The 21,982-nt window shown below is 37.8% G+C and overlaps 2 protein-coding genes and 1 pseudogene across 2 annotated transcripts; 2 read left to right on the top strand and 1 right to left on the bottom strand.

The window, feature by feature from the left end:
* Nucleotides 1–5,820: 5,820 nt before the first annotated feature.
* LOC121989151 lies at nucleotides 5,821–7,305 on the top strand (annotated as a pseudogene).
* A 17-nt stretch (nucleotides 7,306–7,322) lies between these two features.
* LOC121989152 (early nodulin-93-like) lies at nucleotides 7,323–14,012 on the bottom strand. Its single transcript, XM_042543018.1, has 4 exons — nucleotides 13,854–14,012; nucleotides 12,159–12,220; nucleotides 11,855–11,930; nucleotides 7,323–7,611 (listed from the first exon to the last, which is right to left on the bottom strand). Exons 1-4 carry the CDS (start codon nucleotides 13,915–13,917, stop codon nucleotides 7,520–7,522), a joined length of 294 nt encoding a protein of 97 aa, XP_042398952.1. The 5' UTR covers nucleotides 13,918–14,012; the 3' UTR covers nucleotides 7,323–7,519.
* A 1,602-nt stretch (nucleotides 14,013–15,614) lies between these two features.
* Nucleotides 15,615–17,439, top strand: LOC121989150 (protein FAR1-RELATED SEQUENCE 5-like). The gene is made up of 2 exons (XM_042543017.1): nucleotides 15,615–17,322; nucleotides 17,411–17,439. Exon 1 carries the CDS (start codon nucleotides 15,646–15,648, stop codon nucleotides 17,044–17,046), a length of 1,401 nt encoding a protein of 466 aa, XP_042398951.1. The 5' UTR covers nucleotides 15,615–15,645; the 3' UTR covers nucleotides 17,047–17,322; nucleotides 17,411–17,439.
* Nucleotides 17,440–21,982: the final 4,543 nt, after the last annotated feature.

Genomic DNA, 21,982 nt, shown 5'->3' with positions numbered 1-21,982 from the left:
AGTAAGTTCCTTTTCTTGGCTTCTAATGGTTATGTTGTATATATATGTCATGGCATTGCAACACCATAGATAGTGATCCTGTCCGAATCTTGTGTCGACGGACGCTGGGGACGTGGCGCTCTCCTCTCTCTCCGATCCGTGAGCGAATCTCCGCGAACCTGCAGGAAGTCGAGCCGGAAGGGTTCCCGGCGACGACCCTCCGACGCTCAAGTCGTGCAAGAAGAAAAGGATGAAGTGGCTCCAAAGATGAGAGATCGCGTACCTCCGGTGGTTTGTGGGCTCTTATATAGAGCTCTAGGGAGGCTTGTGCACACCTGTCGAGGCGTACACGTGTCCTTTACCATACCTCAGTATGGGCTTACTAGAGGAACATGTCGACTCCATGTTGCTACAGTCTGAGCACCTTTTTGATGGGACAGCAACATCTCACATCGTAGGATTCTACGTATGACCTGGTCGTCGAACATGCCTGTTGTCGAAGATGTTCTCCAATGTCCCCTTATCCTTTTGTCTCTTTTTTCCCCGAGCCGAGCATCCATCCGCTCGGCAAAACTCCGGTCCGACCGGGAAGATTCCACTCCATCGCGTGCTCGGTGAGACTGTTCCTTCACACCATTGCTGCTTTACGGATTGGCCACGGGCTACCTGCTCGGCCCAGCGACCCTGTTCACCATGAGCGTCGGAAACCCGACTTCCCGTCAGGCTGTCTTTGATTCCGCTCGGACCCGTTCGGCCGTTCGACCCACACCTTCTCCGATCGGCCGGCCCCCATGCTGTCCCTTTTGACTTTTGACCTCCACGTGGCATTGACTCCCCTCCGGAGGAGGTCTCTCGACCTTTGCTGCCGGATCACTTGCCTCCCCTTTAAGTCTAGTCGAAGGAGGCGATTAGTCCGACTGACTGAACCACCAGTCACGCCGAGCGACGTCTCTGTGAAACTATCCTCCGCTCGACCCCCACGGGGGTAGGTATAACATTAGTCAACGCCAACATTCCTCGGATCTCTTCAAAATTTACGCCAATCTTCGACATTAAGGTCAGGCATGCGCTCATTAAATGCACTCCAGTGACCGACTGCCACGTGGCGCTGCTGCCGTCATCGTACGACGACGACGTCGCAGGCGACGAGACCGAGGCGGTTTAAAATGGTCGGCTCGATACGTGCTTCGGTTCCCGTGACCTGCATCCGACGGTAGAGGCCGCTCGGGCCCAACTCTATAAAGCTTCTGCCTTCTTCCTCCGCTGCATTCTTGCTTTCGCGTGCCCAGAAGCTTTCCTTGCCGTTTTTGCTCCGGTGATCTTGCTGCTGCTTCATCCGTCGACTTCTCGCATTCTCCCTTCGATCTTCGTCTGCTTCCGTAAGATCCTTCTGCCATCTTATTTTCATTTCTTGTTTTTCCTTGTGCTTTCTTCTTCTCTTCCCGTTCTCGTCTTTGGATTACGACTTGGTCCCCTTTCTTAAGCTTTTTGCCCTTTCATCCATCTCTTGCACCTTTTCCCGCTCGGCTTATGGCTAGCTCTTCTCAGCCTCAAGACCCAGCCCTCGGCCAGTGGTATACCACCATGAAGTCGCGCTTCGATCGGCGCGACGCCGATATTCTGATGGACAATTTTGACATCCCCTCTGACTTTGAACTTATCTTATCCTCCCCCTCCGCACGGCCACACAAACCGCCGCGCGGAGCTATCTGTGTTTTCCGCGACCAGTTCATAGCCGGTCTGCGCTTTCCAGTCCATCCCTTCATCGTAGAAGTTTGTAATTTTTTCGGCCTTCCGCTCGGAAGCTTAGTCCCTAACACCTTCCGCCTTCTCTGTGGCGTTGTTGTCTTGTTCAAAATCCACAACATTCCCCTCCGACTGGAGGTTTTCTACTATTTTTATTATATCAAAAGCGCTCGCTTCGCTCGCTTAAGCGCAAAGCGAAGCGAGGCGCAGCCCTTGCACTTCCGAGAACGTGGAAGCGCAGCAGGTTGAAGAAGCGCGCGCGTCGCTGCGCTTCGCGCAGAAGCGAGCGAAGCGCAGCTCTTCTGCGCGACCCTAAGATTCCTTTTTTGTTTTACATTTTATTTAAAGCCCTAATTAATCTCTTTAAACCTGTCTCTTCGTCTCCCGCGGCTGTTCGTTGCGTCCGCCGCTGCTGCAACTAGACGGATTTGCCGTGGCTGCTTCGCTGCTGCTTCTTCACGCGTCGCCTGCAGGTAAGTTTTCAATTTCTGTTACTTAAATTCAGTTTGAAGCATCCTGGCCATTCTGCGATCGCCTCCGGAGGCATCGCGTGATGCCTTCGGCAGCGTCGGAGGCGTCGCGGGAGGCCTCCGACGCCTCCAGCTGCGTCGCGGGAGTGCCCCGACGCATCCAGCGGCGTAGCGAGAGGGACCCGACGCCTCCAGCGGCGTCGCGGGAGTTCTCCGACGCCGGAGGCTTCCTGCGACGCCTCCGGCGACGTCGGTGGCCTTCGGCGACGGCTCTGGCGGTGTCGCGGGCATCGCGATGGTGGCATCGCGGTCGGTCTCGCGTGAAACAGTGGAGAAAAAGTTTGATTTTATTAAATCAAGTTTAAATATATAAACGAAAAAATAGATAAAGATTATTAATTCATATAAATTTAGTTTAAAGATATATAAAATAAATTAAAATTTTAAAAAATTTAATAAATTGCATTAATTTATATAAATCACATTTAAATATATAAAAATTACTTAAAATAAACAAAAATCTAATAAATATTATTAATTCTAATTTCTAAATCAGATTTAATTATTTAAATTTTAATTAAATGTATCAAAAATATTTTAAAAATCTAATAATCTTATTAATTTAAAACTAGATTTAATTATTTAAAATTTAACCTTAATATTTTAAAAAAAATCTAATAAACTTTATTAATTATAAATCAGATTTAATTATTTAAACATATAAAAAAATATATTTAAAATAAAAAATCTAATAAATTCAATTAATACATATAAATCAGATTTAAATATATAAAATATATATAAAAAATAAAAATCTAATAAATATTATTAGCACATATACATCAGATTTAATCCGTAAAGCAGCAATGGTGTGAAGGAACAGTGTCAGCCGAGCACGCGATGGAGTGGAATCTTCACGGTCGGACCGGCAGTTTTGTCGAGCGGATGGACGCTCGGCTCGGGGAAAAAAGAGACAAAAGGATAAGGGGACATTGGGGAACATCTTCTGACAACAGGCATGTTCGACGATCAGGTCATACGTAGAATCCTACGATGTGAGATGCTGCTGTCCCATCAGAGAGGTGCTCAGACTGTAGCAACATGGAGTCAGGCATGTTCCTCTAGTAAGCCCATAATGAGGTATGGTAAAGGACACATGTACGCCTCGACAGGTGTGCACAAGCCTCCCTAGAGCTCTATATAAGAGCCCACAAACTTCACCGGAGGTACGCGATCTCTCATCTTTGGAGCCACTTCATCCTTTTCTTCTTGCCTGACTTGAGCGTCGGAGGGTCGTCGCCGGGAACCCCTTCCTGGCTCGACTTCCTTGCAGGTTCGCCGGAGATTCGTTCAGCGGATCGGAGAGAGAGGAGAGCGCCACGTCCCCAGCGTCCGTCGACTCAACATTCGGACAGGATCACTATCTATGGTGTTGCAATGCCATGACATAGATATACAACATAACCACCAGAAGCCAATGTAACATCCAGGAGCATGGTTGCAACCCAGAATAGTTCTCTAATAAGAGCAAGCAAACACAGTACATTTTGTTAAAGCTTCCTTACAATCTAACCACCATTCTTCCTAATGTCAGTGATTTTGTAGCTATCTAATGAGTTTTGAAACTAACATTTAATTCAACTCACAGCTTCCTATCTATGATTTTCATTTGAGGAAAGAAAACTAACATCCATCTTGTTCTTAAGTAATCCATGCTATACAACTTGTATAATGCAAGCTGATGTGTGGTAAGTTGGCAACAGAGCTTTAGTCTAGCCATTTTAGCCTTGTTTTCACTATCAGATAGAACATCCTTAGAACAAATAACAAAATATTTCAGCTGCAGATCTATAAAAATCAGCTAATACCAAAAATGAGTTTGTTTCCATTTTCACCGCCAAGTAATCAAAATCATTTATACTGTCCAACCAACAATTTTACAATCAATTTTTTTTTCCCATTTTTTCCTTTGCTGTTTGCGCACAAGTATTAAAAGGGAAAAATGAGTTCATGTAACATGAAATGTGGCTACCATTACACTACTTCTAATGATCCTTGAAGAAGAGTCCAGAAACTGACATGCTTTCCTGTTAAAATTGCAAGAGTTTTTCTTTCTTGTAATGTAACTAATCGAGCTCTAATCTAACAAAATTTATTTCAGGGATGATCGAATTCCAAAATCAGAAGCCTATACTTTTCTCCTTTTCTTTCTTACATCTGTATATTACGAAGTTTAAATAGGACGATAGACGGCTGATGGCTACCGAATCGATAAACAATATTCCTTTTCGGGATAAAGGAAGGGGAAATTCCAAAAACGCAAACAAGGCACCATTTGATCCCAATATGTACTTTAATGAATTGTCAAGATGGAGTTTATATACATAATAAAGGCATAATAATAACAAAGATTATTTGATACAGCACTTGACCAAGGCTTATCAACCCAACAGCTCCTAAAGAAACGACAAAAATCAAAACAAAAAAGGCACCAGTCATCATCTTATTAAAAAAGAAAGGGAAATGCAAAACAGAAACCAAGGGCATCACGCAAATCCGAATTTGAGGAGGAAGATGAAGTGCAATGGAAAGGCTCGACTAACCTTGAGAGACTTCAAGTGAGATCTGACAGCTCTGAACATGATCGGAAACAAGCGAACCCCAGATCGGAGACGTTGATACGAACGAGCCCATCCAGAACGCAGAAGCAAAGATCGTGTACTTTTATAGTGACATGCATTATTGTAGAGAAGGTCCGGGTGTGGATCTGGGTCCGATCTCGCCGTCTATCCAATATGATTCGACTTCGTAGGAGGGCGGTTAGGATCCGCCAAACCGCAAAACTGTCTCGGTTCCACCGAGTGGCCCAGCCCGATTCATTCAAAAAAGAACCAAACCAGTATCCAAACCTGGATACATCACACCGGTTCATGCAAACCAGAGCCTGAACCACATTACATCAGGCGGATCATGAAAATAACCACACTTAGCTCAACATACTATTACAAATTTTATATCTTACTATTTTATTAAAAAAATTTCCCCTTTACTAACTAACTAGCCTAAAATGTATTTACGTTAATATCTTTTTTTTCTATTTACACTAAAAATAATTTCAAGATTTATTAGTAATTCCACAAGCGAAACAATCAGTGATCTAAAGTTCGAGACTCAACTACAGCATATTATTATGAATTTTTTTCATCATTAATTTCCTTTAGTTGTTTTATATAAAAAAAATATAGATCTCTTTAGTCATATATCTTAGAATTGACAGCGTTATGATCAAAAAAGCTTCTATAAATATTTTAGGCCGATGATGTTAAAAAATATACTTTTCTTAGTTTTTTTACTAAGACAAATATACTATTAAATTAAAATAATTTTTTACATAGAGAAGTTCGTTACAGTAGTTTGTTGATGAGATTCTCTAGCGTCATTATTGCATGGATGACGAATCTTACCCAAATAATTAATTCTTGATTTATAAGGGTGACATTAAAAAATTTAAATAATTTGAATTTTCAAAAATCTAAATAATTTATATATTATTATATTACATACGCAACGCGTGTGAAAGATTACACTAGTATTAATTAATATTTTTATGTAAATTATAAAAATAATGACGTGTACGCAAAAGTTGAACTCCACTTTTTGATTGTAGAGGTGAAGTGTTGTTTACTTTGTTTTTAGTCAAAGTGTGAAGTTTTTTCTTTCCTTTGATAACTCCAAACATCAAATTCCTTTAAATATAACAAAATGGAATTGTATTTGTTGATAGAATTCGAATAGGGCATTCGAAAACTATAAACTTACAAGAGTTTGTGTTTCCCCCATTCATTGTATTTAAACAATTATGATCGATTTTTTTGGTTAATCATTAACCTCTTTTTTGTTCAATATTTGCTTCGAAAAAACATATATTTGCTTCGAAATTGTGCGGCCGAACGACATCTTCTCTTTTCTTTATTTAGAAGCCAAAGCGGGGGAAGACGAAGATCAATAACGGCCCCTGTCAAATCCTTTCCGAGGTAAGGTTCCGCTGCAATGGAGCCCTTCCAATCCCTTCCTTTCCTTCTCCTCTACGGCTCCGCCATCGCCATCGCCATTGCCTCCGCCGACTCTTCTCACTCCCTCCTCCGCATGCGCATCGCTCCCGCCGGCGTCGGAGGAGCCGCCGACGGCCTCTTCTGCGACAGCTGGAGGCTCTCCGTGGAAACCAACAACGCCGGGTACTGGAGGACCATCCCGCCCAAGTGCCTCGAGATCGTAGCGACCTACGTGAACGGGGACCGCTACTTGTCCGACTCCGATATCATCGCCGTTGACTGCTTGTCCTTCGCCGAGACTGTCCGGATCGTGGGCGACAAGAAGGATGTGTGGGTCTTCGACATCGACGAGACGCTGCTTTCCAATGTTCCCTACTATTCCGTCCACGGATTCGTGTAATAAATGCCCTTACAACAATTAGATCGATTCGGATAACTACGTTTTTCTTTCACCTTTGATCAGATCGGAAGCTTTCAATGAAACTTCATTCGACGAATGGGTGGCCCTGGCGAGGGCTTCGGCTTTACCTGCAAGTCTAAGGTTGTACGATCAACTACTCGGTCTCGGATTTCAGATCGTTCTTCTCACAGCTCGAAGTGAGAATCAAAGAAACGCCACTGAGAAAAACCTGTTGCTCGCTGGTTACCATTCGTGGGAAAGGATTATTTTAAGGTGTGTTCTCAAACCTTCAAATAGGATTCCCATCATGTCTTACATGTAACCTACAACTATCTAGCTTCACAATACAGGCAAACCTCTGACTTCGGTAAGCCCGCGGTGTCGTATAAGTCGGAAAGGCGAGCAACGCTGGAAGCAGAGGGATTCAGGATTCATGGGAACTCGGGGGATCAATGGAGCGATCTGTTGGGTATGCCGATGGCTGATCGCTCCTTTAAGCTCCCTAATCCCATGTATTACATTAAATGATCTATAGAGATATTGCAGTGATTCCTTAGACATATTGTTCAAATTTGGACAAATCTGTATTCATTGGTCGAACAATCTGTATATAATAAATTAAAATATTTGTGCTTCCTGTTTATCCACTTGAACAAAATTGTCATGTTTATACTCTTCAGAGAAAAAAAAATAGATTTATTTATTTATTTATCGTGACAACAGAAAAGAGAAAAAAAATGTATCTACTGGCCAACAAAAACTAGTGAAGAAATATAATTAGCATGCATTATATTTTCGTTGAAACAAAGCACCAGCAACATTCCATAAATCAAACTTGAACATAGATAGTGGCTCAGACCAAGAGAAGGGGATCATTCTGGCTTATCATACTTGCCAATAGTATTACCTCTCGCACTGTGTAGAATGATTTTGTCAGCGGTAATGATGAAACCGGAAATAGATGCTGCAAAACGATGAAAATAAATGATCGTTATATTGTTTCTACATCAGCTTGTTAAGGAATGTGCAAAGCTAGAATGCGTAGTACTTTTGAATTAAGCGAGCACTCCTATGTAACAATAGCATGGATTATTGTATGATTTGATTCATAATTATATGAAGGTGGAAATTAAGAAACAATTACAAGCAAATAAAGTTAGTCACTTCAAACGCCCCAAAAGTCAGCAAACATAAGAAACAAGACACTGCAAAGGTTTGAGATATTTTTGCTCATCTGAAATGTGGAATAGAATGAAATTTTGGCATTCAGGTTCACATGTCACACCTGAAAGAAAAGAAGGATTTGGAGAATTCTAGGGATGTTGGACAAGCAAACTTACTCTAGGTTGTATTTCCTATGTGGCAAAAAGAAGAAGAAACAAGGCGGCGAAGAGTTTTCTCTACTGACTTTCTCTCTGCATTTCCTTTGGCTAAAATGGAAGGAAGAACCGGAAGAAAAAAAATAGCAGTTCATCGCAAAGTCATTTCTGTCTGATTTAAAGCAAAAAAGGCATTCAGATCCGTTTCCATCCGATTTAGGTGGAAAAGGCATGGTACCCAACTCCAACCTAGAAAAAGTAAAATTAATTTTGTTTCAAATAAAAAAAATTATTTAATGCTTTTGACAATTAACTCACCTTATCCTTTGCTTGCACACCAAGTGCTTGTTGAACTGACTACACCGAGTGCATATATACCACCCAGTTTCAACTGATCTCCCAAAGAAAATAATATCATATATGCTAAGTGGGATTAATAGCTGAACTTCAATGAACAAGAAGGTTGGATAATGTGTATGCAGATGTATGCAATCGCACACATATATGGTATGATATCATGCATTCACAATCCATGTCCTCTCGGGATGGGCAATTGGCTAGCGTATGATAGCATTGCCATCATAAGATTTAGGGGTCAAATCCCGACTAGTAGTCGGATGCCTATCCTCCCCCATGCGAATTTGATATCCGACCTAAATGGAGGAAGATATGGAGGGACTATCGATACCCAATATTCAACTCAAATACCTGATTAAATAATATATATACATATATTAAAAAAAAAATCTTTTTCCAAAATCCACTATTTTTGTTGATATTAGGAGGAGGGTATTTAGATGTTTAATCTATTTTTAAATTATATATATATATATATATATATATATATAGAAGATATTCAATCCTTTAATCGGTATGAGTATGCCCATTGAATATCCTATACCTGATAAGTATAGGGACAGTGGATATAGAATCTGACCCGAACTCGACCCATTAATATCCCTACTTTTGCCACCATGCATACACAATCCATGTTAAAATTTAATATTAGTTATACTGACAATGCATAAATCTAGTGTAAAAAATGAGCTTATATTTACCATATATGAAATTTCAAATTAATAGGTCTCAGCAATCAATATAAACAACCTTTACATCCAGAACTATTAAATCAGTCATTGTATAAAATCCAATATCTTACATAAATTGGGTGAGTGAATCAAGCATCAAGCTCAATGTGGATGCATAAATCTACAAAGGTGACAATGATTGTGCATGATGACCATGCCAAACCAACATCGTCACAATTATACAAAGCCATGTGGGTGTTATATTACTCGTTACAGTTGTATTTCATCGCAACCTAGAGTAACATAAAGTCATTTTGAGCTAAGAAACTGATTCAAGTCAATTCATTATATTTCATCACCACCTAGAGTAACATAAAGTCATTTTGAGCTAAGAAACTGATTCAAGTCAATTCATTATATTTCATCACCACCTAGAGTAACATAAAGTCATTTTGATCTAAGAAACTGATTCGAGCCAATTCATTATATTTGTTGAATAATATATTGACTTGAATTTGTCCTCAATGAATTCCCTCGAGTTATGGACAATAGATTAATTATCATGGACAGATAGGTAAGATCAAACATAGAATTGCAATCAATTAGGGAGGCACATGCACTGATTTGGCATGATGACAACAATTAGGCCACATTTTACATCAATTATTATATTTATGTTACAGTCCTTATTTTGAGTAGTATGTTAGTGTATCATGGGCATCGAGCTATACAAGTGGCATTCTAGTCAAACTAGATTCTTGCTACCATATTCAACATCAAGCACTACCATTCTCACACAGAATTCTAAGAACTCAAAATTCAAAATTTCATTAATAAGAAGATAATCAACAAGAGTGGGTTGGGTCCTTTTTAAAAGCCCAACCATAACTCAATCTTCCAACCCTGCAAATTTGGTAAACAAATAACCAATTCATGAACAACTTTTCCTACTAAATAAAGTATAAATTTTCCTACTTTCTCTTGACTCCCTTAAAAACAAAAATCTATAACTTTTAAAAATTTATAAAATAAATTTATAACTAAACTCATCTAAAATCTCCAATATAATTTTTCTATAAATTGTATTTGGATGATTTTGCAAAACCAAGTAAAATTAAGGATTATAGGAGTCATCTGATCTCCCCCCAGCCCAACTCCATCACGCTGCTACCCACCCCCTTTATCATATTGACACCTGCACTCCATGTCTCCATCTCATCTCTCATGTGTACCCACTTCCCCAAGTACTCTTATCATCATGAGAGGCATAAAACCCAATGTGTGAGATCATCAACAGACGTGTGAAGCATCTAGTTACTAAATCCTAAAAATGTAGATTGTCAATGGCCCATGAGGGCACAAGTTCTCAAAAAAGAAGAAAAAAAATCATTTACTGATTTGTTGTTACAGAATCATGGAAGTTTGTGTTTTCATATATTAACTATGTTCATGCCTGCAAGGTTAAAAAGTTTCTTAACTCATGTCTCATTGATGTATATGGATAATGGTCATACCTTCATAGTTATGAAATGCGTGCACCTGGTTACACCTAGGCGCAAGGTTCATCCAAGCACACCATTTACACCAGGCACAGTACTTGAATGAAGCGCACTTAATCGCACGCCTTTTGAGAGGTTAAGGAGCACTTGAGGAGCGGTTTTCCTCACCTCATTGAAGTTTAATTTTAAAGTTCAATCCATACCTTTAATTATCCTTTAAATTAATTATATTGCATTAACTTGCATACATGCGACACATTTTTATTGCGTGGTTCTTCCCCTCCCCTAGAAAATGAACTTCAACTCCCTTAGTCGAGGACGGATCCTCTTGACCGTACTTTGCGGTCCAGAGGATGAACCACTCCATTCATTGGTGGGATCTTCTAGACCCCACTGATTATACATGTAGGGTCCAGTTTATCTCACCAATGAGATACCCCTGGTCTAGAAACGGACAAGGGGTAGGGGTACAGAGGATTTCATCAGCCTTAGTCTCTTGCAAACTTATTTCATTGATTTTCTCTCAATGTGACTCTTCCTCTCCCACAAAAAATCAATATCAACCTTCCCTCACCGCCAACGTATTTCACTGATTTTCTATGTGGTGCTACTTTTCAAAAATCTGCACCACTTTGATGCTGATTTTGGTGCTGATTTCCAAAATTAGCACCACTTTGATGTTGTATTTTGAAAATCAACACCACAGTGATGGTGTTCTTTGAAATACAGCACTACAGTGGTGTTGTTCTTTGAAATACAATATGTTGTCTTTGAAATACAACATGTTGTCCTTTGAATGCACTACTAGGTAAAACAGAAAATCGATTAAGATTTAGATACAAATCTGAAACAACCGACAATGATGGTAATGATATGATTGGGGAAAATGATGAAGATTTTGATGATTTAGGTATTTAAAGTTTAATTTTGATTATAAAGATAAACTATTTGAATGTTAATGAATTTTATATTTACATTATTGTTTAATAGTTTGTGAAATATTTAAATTTTATTAGTGAAATATTTTGGCAAAAATTCTTCATATATGTTTGAATTGGAAAAATTTATACCCAAAGCGCCTTATTTTGGTAAGGCATGCGCCTCACCTTGCACCTAGCACCTTAGGCTCTACAACATCTATGCACTTTTGAGCGCCTCACACGTTAAATAACTATGCATATCTTGATACTTATGTGCACTAGTACTTCCTCTTTCCTACATCATACACAAACATTTTACCAACAGACTCAGGCTATTTTTTTTTCAAGATACAACATTTAAAATAGAGTAATCTAACTCTCAAAAAAAAATCAAAAGTGAGAAATCCACCAGCATTGACTAATATTCTTTAGAGAACAAACCTGCCGTTATAATCAGTGCTTGAGCATTGTATTTGAGGTTACGTTTGGCCCAAGGAATAACACGACATCCAACCAACTGAAACAAAAATGTCAAAGTCAGGAAAATCCAAATTGAGAGAAATATAGAAATAACAAGTGTGAATATCGAGTTGTACTCAGTTGATCCATGTTAACATTGAAAATTGAGTAACAGATTTCAATAGTTTGGTAATTCTCAACTGACGTGGCACGAGCATATTCAATATACAATGAAGGTATGGAAAATTCAGGATGAAAATAGAGAAGTATTAGAAAGAAAACACACCGTAGGCACGGCAGCAATTGAACCAGTTAGTGCAGCTGTCTTAAGTCCAGCATAAACTGCTTCTGTGGAACAAAAGCACAGAAGTAAGAAAGTGAGTCGGTGATTCATAAACAAGGCCAACTAAAAACATATATTAACAAAAAAAAATTATGCTATGTAGCTAATAATAAAAAAAATCAATTCATTCAAATTCAAAAAGGAGGAAATGGCAAATAAAGGCCATCATATGATACCAGAAGGCCAAAAAGCAATGGCACTCTATTACATTAACAACGAGTATTATTTATTATAAATAGAAAAGTCTCAATTAAAGGGCAAAGAACATTTCACAAGAACTCAAGGCAGGTTTTGAACCAATATAGCCAGCCATAAGTAATAAGTACCAGTCCAATAAAGAAGAAATCATGATTATAAAACTCCTATCATCAATGAGAATATCTTGTTTATTTATATAGTAACGGCAATATATCTTGCATCAAACTTTAAATGATCCTCAATGCGAATAAGAAAATTATTTAAGAACCCAAAACAGGAATTTTTTTTCATGGGAAACACAAAATAAAGACAAGAAATATAGAAATTAGGTTGATAGCACATCTTAAACGACCAGGCACAGATTGTTACACATAGATAACCTGAAAAAAGTAAATTTTTGCATAATATAAACAATTACAGACTAATTGAAATAGAAGCATCAATAATCACCATCCAGAATATCCAGATTAATTAATTATTTAAATTAAAAACAAAAGCATTTTTTAAAACATGAATTGATAAAAACATCAGAATTAACCAAAATCGCCCCTTTACTTTTGGTCAGCACAACAAGCAACTAATCTAAAAAGTATTATTGTGCAAATCCACATAGTGCTGTTAGAAATCACTTAACTTCCCTGCATTATGTTAGCGTAATAAGCAACTTAATGCACTCCCATAAAATGCAGCATGTAATTCAACAGAGCATCCAAAACCTACTGATGCCTTACAGTAGAAATTAATTTGAGAACACTAGAACTAACTACTTTTAGATTGATTCAAAAATATTGCCTTTTGTTCCCAATATTCTACCGTTTTATATTTAAAATGACTACATATTCTAATTTAATACTTCTAACCTCATAAGAATCATTCTAATCTTCTACTTTATATTAGATTTTACATTTTCATTGGATCACAAAAGGTTGATATTTTTTAATAAATTAAGATTCTCGTTTACCTTAACTTTAAAGAAGCTATCAGTTTAAAATTGCTATTGAATCAATTGCTTGCCATCAGTACCAACCCTAATTCCGGGAAAAAAAAGTCTGGAAACAACTATTAGTTTGAAACTGGCTCATCTCGAAGTTTCTAAGCCATCGCTTTAACTCTTGAGAGATCCTATCCTCATTCCTACTCTTTCTCGCCTTCTCTACTGCTTCTTACCATTGGTTATCGCATATCTGCGTATGTCGTCATGTCGACTTGGTAAAAAATATGTGCTTGTATTGAGAGACTCTTTCTCAGACAAAAATTTGCTAGCTACTAAGATCTCCGATCAGCATACACATGTAAGTGAGAAATTATTAGCTTTTTCAGAGATATCAATCATTTTAATTTCAACATAAAACTGATATGATATTAACAGGTGAGAGACGATTTCACATGAAAAAAAGTTAGGATCGCGCATGAACAGAAATCAGAAGCCATAACTCATACCTCGAACGGTACTCTTAGAATTCGAGATCTTCTCCTCATTCGGTGAAGCGATCACAGGATTCATAGCTCTCGATCAATCTTTTTCCCTCGCCGATGCAGAAACCCCCTTAGGATTTTCTCAACAATTTTATGTCCGCATAGCATATATTTAAGCGAAACCTACGTGTGCACCAACCCAGCAACAGTTTGGGTTATTAGCATACCGTGGGGCCCGTAGTCATACCCAATAACTGCAGGGTATAACTTGGTCACTCGTAGACGGAGTCGGCAATAATATTGCTCGAACGAAGAGAAGCCAAGCTGGCGTTTTCCTTCTCGATGAGTTGCGACTCTGTCTTACAGGGAAAGGCCGAATGAAGAATCGACGGTGGATCTGGACAACTTCATAAACAGACGGTGGATCTGGATGAACCTAAATTCCTTACGTTATATTTTCCATATGGGTAAAAATAAATTAGTTTATGAAATCATCGATCAATTAATGAGATTTTAAAACTTGATTAATTTGGCCAACTAGATTAGGCTCATTTATGTGAAATTAACTCTTCTTTTAGATAACCTGGGAACGACCATGAATTGGGTTCGTTCGATCTCACCTCTGCAGGCAATGCTTGAACCATTAATTTGTTGACACATGTATCTTTTTTTTTCCTTTTTAAAACCCTTAATTGAAATCAAAACTCAACCATGGTTGAATTTTTTGAAGCGATAATTACTAGGGAAGTTGGACCATCAAAATTTATCGTAAATTTCATATCCCCGTTCTCTCATCACAGAGTTTCCACTTATCCCCGATGAATGCAACTCTCCAAAAAACAACGTAGTCCCGCCGTCGCTGTTCAAGATTCTCTCCATTTTGTTTACGGTAAGAAAGGAGTTCTCATTTGAAAGAGAAACATCTTATTTTTTTAGCCTGTCATTTTTTTTTGACATTCCATATCCGACCGTTCTCTCGTCACAGAGATTCCATCCATTGCCAACGAACTCCCCTCCCCTACAGTATAAAAGGGGTAAAAAAAATTTCCTCACTATTTTGAACCACTGCTACTGCCAGATTCTAGTGGTTTTGAGATTTCGAACATTTTTTACAGTGAAGATAACATTCACAATGGAAAATGAAAGATAATAATTCATTGTCACTTGAAGAGTTAGACGGGGACTACGGTCAAGAAGCTGAAAATGATCAGATTTCAGAATTACAATGGAGTCCCTGATTTATCTATGCCAAAAAATGTCAAGGTACAAATTGAAAACTCTATTATAGATGTTTTGGAAAGTAAGCTACAAGTGGATACGATTGTGAACAGTATAGATGTTTATTTATTATATTGTCAATATGCACATGCCAAGGGATTTAGTGTGAGAAAAGGTGTTTTTCTCATACTAATGAACTTCAATTAAAGGAATTTAATTGTTCATGTCAAGGTTTGAAAGACGAAAAAGGTGTTGAGATTGCAAGGTTGCAAACATAGTTCTGCATTGAAAACATATGGGAAAGATCATGAATTTATAAGAGAAAAAGATATCTCCATTGACATGAAGCCTTTTGGGTAGAGCCCAAGAATAAAATCATTAGGGCTTAGGCCCAAAGTGGATAATATAATGTCATTGTGGAGATATTTAAATTCTTTTTTATCCAACAAAAAGTTCTAGTAAAAGGATTCCAGATTATCAAAAGTCGATCACTAGAATTAATCGTAAAGCCAAACTGAAGATTACAAGAGAGAAAGAGGGTGAATGGCGAGTGAGTAGATTCAATATATCACATGCAAAACAATCTACTCTAGAAGCTATGGTAAATGCTGGAATATCTATTTCTAGTGCTGTTTCTTTTATGGAAAATGAAGCATGTGGACCTAAAAATTTAGGTTTTATTAGAAAAGATGCATATGACCATTTGAGTCGGTTGAAAAAACATACCAAAGTTGAGAATGGAGATGCCACTGCACTTATTCAATATTTTATAAATAAGGCCAATAAGGAGAATTACTTTTACTGGAATGTGCAATTGGATGATAACAATAGATTGATGAACTTTTTCTTTAGGGACTATAAATGTGCGGTTGATTATGAATATTTTGGTGATGTTCTGTCAATTGATACAACATATAGAACAAATAAGTATAATTTGATATGTGCTCCATTTGTTGGTATAAATCACCATATGCAAAATGTATTGTTTGGCTTGGCCTTTATGTCAGATGAAACCGAAAGTTCTTTTGAATGGTTATTTAAAACATTTCTTGATTCTATGAATGAAAAGCAACCTCAAACTATCTTTTCGGACCAATGTCAAGCCATGATGAATGCTATTGAAATAGTTTTTCCACATTCACATCATCGTTTATGTCAATGGCATATAAATCAAAATGCCCCCTCACACTTTGGGAGTTTAAATGGGGATTCAGCTTTTAAAAAATTATGGCATAAATGCATGACTTATTGTGAATCTGAAGATGAATTTGAGGTCACATGGAGATATATGATTGATAAATATAATTTGGATGGTCATAAATGGTTGAATGGGATGTACAGACTTAAAGAAAAATGGGCTACTGCTTTTAGCAATGGAAAGTTCAGTGCAGGACTTTTGGCTACTTCGAGGAGTGAGGTCACAAATATGATTTTGAAAAAGGCAGGCAATAAGATGAGTTCTTTGTATGAATTTGTAATGAATTATGTAAAGATTCAAGATAATTGGCGGGTAAAGGAGAAGGTTGAGGATACTCGTTGTCTTCATGGTAAGGCTGGACAAATTTTGAAAAACCATCCATTGTTGATTCATGCTGCTGATGTTTATACAATTACTATATACCAGTTATTTGAAATTGAATTGATTAATTCTTTGAATTGCAAATATGTTGAACCACCATCTTGTTTTGGTAATGATCAGAATTGGATCATGATCAAAGTAAAATCTCATGATGAAAATTCAAGGATTAGGCATGTGGTATTCAACAAGCAGAATCATGAAATAAAGTGTAGTTGTCATAAGTTTGAGGTGATGGGGATTTTATGTAAGCATGCTTTGATGGTATTTAACTGTATGGATGTCACTGTTTTACCCAACTATTATATTCTGAAGAGATGGATGAAAAATGAAAGAAATAGAGTTAACTCTAATATTCAAGAAAGTGGCAGCGGTGGTATTGGAGGTTATGTATCTGAGATGGTGTTTGTCAACCAAGTATGAGATCGATATACGATTTAACTCAATTGAGTAAATCACATGAGGATGCGAGAAAAATATTATGTAGGTTGGTTGATAATGCAAAAGATGAAATCTCCGAACTTGTCTTGAAGTTGAGTGTAGATGATGAGACACCATGTGATGATATTCGAAGTGATGAAGTTTGCATACGTAACCCACTTACTGCTAAAGCAAAGGGAGTTACAAATGCAAATATTACACGACACTGGGATCGTACAAGCAGAAAAAAAAAAGGAAAGGGAAAAGCTCAAATTTCAAGTAAGTTTTCATTTATTCAAAATGTTATTCATATAATCGTTATAAAGTTAATCAACCACTAAGTTTGTAATTTTCTTGGACTTGCTAGGTGCAAAAGGAACCAAAAGGAAGTGGACCAACACAAAGGAAATGAATTATATACCATCACAACAACACTCAAATTCCACTTCATCGGAATATCCGTCTGCATCTCCTCAAGTTCCATCTCTATGTAGGCATAATCATCATTTTTTCCAGTATTCAAATCAAATGGTAACTAATTCTTTTTTAATTTTCAATACGGAAGATGAATTTGGACACAATCAATATTTATATTTTATATTTATTTTTTTATAAAAAATACAGTTTGAAGGTCCTCATTTATCACAATTTTAGAGGTCCTCGTATCAGTTTGGGGGTCCTCATTCTTCACAAGTAAGAAATTTTATCGAAGAAAATTAAATTTATTTACAAATTCAATAAATTATTGTTAAGGGACATGGACATGATCATATGATCATGATATCTGAAGAAGCATGAATTATTGATGAGGATGCTATTATTGACGATAGAATTCATACACATATTATTAATGATAACATATAGTATATATAAATACCATTACGAGTGAAAATAAGAAAATATATAAATTAGGAAAATAATAAGTATTTCCTAATAGTAATTATTATCTAATAACTAGGAAATAAATAACTATTTTCTAATAATAATTATTCTCTAAAAATTAGGAAACAAATAACTATTTACTTATAATAATTATTTCATGATACGCTCTCTCAAGATGGTGTTCCAGAAATGACATCAATCTTGCTGCAAATAGCAAACAACTGAGGTCGAGAAAGTGACTTTGTAAGTACATCAACCAATTGACCCTCAATAGTAATATGAGTAACTCGTAGTTCGAAGGTCTGCACCCGATCACGAACAAAGTAATAGTCAATAGCCAGATGCTTCATCCGAGAGTGAAAAACAAGATTAGTCGAAAGATATGTAGCACCCAAATTATCAGTAAAAAACACAGCAAAAGTGACTTAATCCATTGGATCTCAATTGCTGCAGAGGCAATGACATGATATTCAGCCTCAGGTCGAAGAGCGTGCAACAGTGCAATGCTTGGTAGATTTCCAAGAAACCGGATTAGCACCTAGAAAAATAATAAATGCACCCATAGAACACTGATCATCTAGATCTCCTGCCTAGTCTACATCGAAGAAACCATGAAGAGTAAAAGATGTATCTGCAAGAAGATGAATGTCAAGATCCCTAGTACCATTGAGATACCGAAGTAGACACTTCACAGCACTCCAATGCGTCTCTGAAGGAGCATGCATAAATTGTGAAAACTTGTTGACCGCAAAGGAAATATCAGGACGAGTCATACGGAGATGTTGTAAGCCTCCAACCACTTGTCGGAACTTAGTTGCATCAAAAGATAAAGACTCATCATGAAAAGTAAGACGAGAGCCAACAACAATAGGAGTGGAGACCGGCTTGGAGTCAAGCATGTTGTGTTTGGAGAGAAGATTAGTGACATACTTTTGTTGAGACAAGAGAAGACCATTTGAGGTTGGGTGAACTTTAATACCGTAGAAGAGGGAAAGAACCCCAAGATCCTTAATCGCAAATTTTGCATGAAGTTTACATATTATGACATCAACAAAAAAAGCATCACTCCCTGTAATGATTAGATTATCAACATATACAAGGAAATAGATAATAGTATCATCCCGAGAATAAACAAATAGGGAGGTGTCAGCTCGGGATGCGATAAAGCTAAAAGAGAATAAGAAAGCACGAAGCTCCAAATACCAGGCGCACGGAGCCTACTTCAGGCCATAAAGCACCTTATGCAAATGGCACACATGATCCGAAAACTCAGCACTGCGCATACCCGAAGGTTGCGCATATAAACCTCCTCTGCAAGATGACCATTAAGAAACACATTGTTTATATCAAGTTGGTGAAGACACCACCTCGATTCATAGCGGACTAACAACAATACGCATTGTTACTGGATTAATAACAGAGCTGAATGTATCATGAAAGTCAACACCAGGACGCTGATGAAAACCCTTGGCAATAAGGCGAGCCTTATACCGATCAATTGAGCTATCAAAATTACGCTTAATGTGAAACATCCACTTATTACGCACAAGATTTTGGTTTGGCGAAGGTGGGACAAGAGTCCAAGTCTGATTACGGAGAAGAGCATCATACTCTTCATGCATGGCCTATACCCAATTCGGATCTTTGAGCGCCTATGTGACAGAGGAGGGTTCACAAGGTTGTGGAAGACTAGTATGAAGAAAATACTTGTAGATGACATTTTTGTAGCGAGTTTGCATGGGATGTTAGTTTAGAGAAGCGAGAGGGGGAGAAAGAGTCGATGAGCTAAAGGGTCGGTTGCCACCAGGCAGCATAGACGACCCAACAACAAGAGGTGATGATGGCGGCGATGATGACAGTGGTGAAGAAGTCACTTGCAGATGGCTACGGTAAATGGCAGGTTGCGACATCGGTGTTGGAGGGTCTCATAAGAGAACTGGTGCAGTAGAGAGCTCAGAGTCAATGTCTACTACTGTGAAATCCAAAGAGGAGGTGATGGCAAATGGAAAAACAAGCTCCACAAACTTAACATGACGAAATACAAAGACTCTTTTGAGAGCTACATCATAGCACAGGAAGGCACTCTGGGTGAGAGAATAGCCAAGGAAGACACAAGAGATTGACTTGGGATCAAGCTTGTGGTGAGAATAGGGGTGCAACCATGGAAAGCATAGACATCCAAAAACTCGAAGCTTAGAAAGATCAGGAACAATGGTGAACAATTTTTCAAAAGAAGACATACGGGAGAGACCGACCGTAGGCATGCGGATAATTAAATAGACTACCGCAGCAAAGGTATAAGGCCAGAAAGTGAGTGGAATAGATACTCTGTGCAACAAAGTGAGACCGGTTTCGACTATATGGCGATAATGATGTTCAGAGTATCCATTGTGTTCAAGAGTGTGTGGAGGAGTGGTAAGATGACTAACTGTTGGAATGTATACTAAAAGCCTAACTTTTGTATAAATATTTAAGAATCACATTGGTCAATATCTACATGTTAAGTGTAGTTGTTCAATTAATTTATATTATAGATAACATGGTGTGTGGTGTCACACACAGAAGATCATCTATCAGGTTCTTTATAAATTATAACTTGATAGCTATGACTAAGATGGATAAAGACAAACCATTGAAATAATTAGTAGTGTAATTTGAGTATTGGTTATCTGTAACTATAAAGGTATTATTGATTGCTAATATCCAAAAGGTATTATTGATTTGCCCTTTTATTAGGTTGCTATTTCATGGCTGAATCAAGTTACAGCAACATAGACAATACAAGATTTCAACATGTAACATGTAAGGAATGCGGAGAAAGAACAATGGTGTGTGTTTCTAAATCAAACAAAAATCCTGGAAGATACTATTACATATGTGGGCAATATGGATGGCAAAAGTGGGTGACGACTGATACTACTTCATCCTGCAAAATTGAAAGTGAACATCATGCTTCTCATGGGCATAATCAAAGAATAATCAATGTACCAAAATTCATTTGGATATTAGTGACGGTGAACTTGATTCTCTGTGCCGTAATTCAGATTGGGTTGTTAGTTCATCTGTTTAGTTAGTGTTAAGTAATGTTTGTGTTGTAATGTACAAGTTGTTAAGTAATATTTGTGTTGTAATGTTTTGGCTGTTAATTCATTTGGACATTGTAATGTTTGTGTTAAGTAATGTTTGTGTTCTATGTGATGCCATTGATTTGAGAATCATTCCTCTTGTATAATTTATGTGATGGTTATGCTAATACTGTGGTAATAATTTATGTGATGCCATTGATTTAGTAATGTCTGTACTATCCATTCATGCTTCTTGATTCTAATTAGTGTGTTTTGCCCAACCTAGCTTAACTCTATCAACATGGTGGGATGCTTCTATATGGTTGTTCATTGACTCTGAAGAAAGACCAATATTAAAATTTTAGTTTTTCAATTCTCAATATTTTTGTTACGTACAAACTTTTTCCAACATACCTTAAAATATTAGGCGACTAAAATTTCCTGGTTATGACGTACCATAGGTGAGCCTTTCTATGATCTCCATTCTCTATTTTTTTTCCCTTGACCCAATATTGTTATTAGCAGTTAGATATTGCCTTTACCATAGTAGAATTCCATAGCTTGTAGTGTGCATGCTCATACCTGAGACTCCCCAAAGACTATCCACCTTCTGTGCCAATCACTTTTGTGAACCACTTATGTGCAAAATGCAAATGATTTGTCTCAGCATGGATGTCACGTTGTCTAATTTCCACAGGCTTCCTTTCCTTGCTGCTGTCAGAACTGGTGCCTTAGTTCTGCTTGTTTTTGTTTCTTTGGTTACTTAGCAGAAACGCCCAAACCTTGGATCGGTCATGACCGATCATTGATACTAAATTAATTGATCGATGCGGTGATGCGATCGATGGTAACTCTAAAAAACCCACATGAGCCTTTGGATCGGTCTGCAGACCGATCCAGTGATACTAAGGATTCACTGATCGGTCTGGTGACCGATCAGTAACCACACAGAATCTTTCTGTGGGTTATCTGATCGGTCTGTGGACAGATCA

This window comes from Zingiber officinale, chromosome 6B (assembly GCF_018446385.1).
Source record: "Zingiber officinale cultivar Zhangliang chromosome 6B, Zo_v1.1, whole genome shotgun sequence".
NCBI classification, from domain to species: domain Eukaryota; kingdom Viridiplantae; phylum Streptophyta; class Magnoliopsida; order Zingiberales; family Zingiberaceae; genus Zingiber; species Zingiber officinale.
The sequence above is the reverse complement of the archived record's forward strand: the minus strand, read 5'-3'. Positions and strand labels throughout refer to the sequence as shown.

Bases quoted from the DNA above. Each gene is read 5' to 3' on its own strand.
- LOC121989152 (XM_042543018.1), bottom strand. From the start codon at position 13,917: ATGAATCCTGTGATCGCTTCACCGAATGAGGAGAAGATCTCGAATTCT. The intron at 12,221-13,853 runs GTATGAGTTATG...TTTGTTCCACAG, and splicing joins TTCTAAGAGTACCGTTCGAG to AAGCAGTTTATGCTGGACTT. The intron at 7,612-11,854 runs GTTTGTTCTCTA...ATCGTTTTGCAG, and splicing joins AGCACTGATTATAACGGCAG to CATCTATTTCCGGTTTCATC.
- LOC121989150 (XM_042543017.1), top strand. From the start codon at position 15,646: ATGGTAAATGCTGGAATATCTATTTCTAGTGCTGTTTCTTTTATGGAA.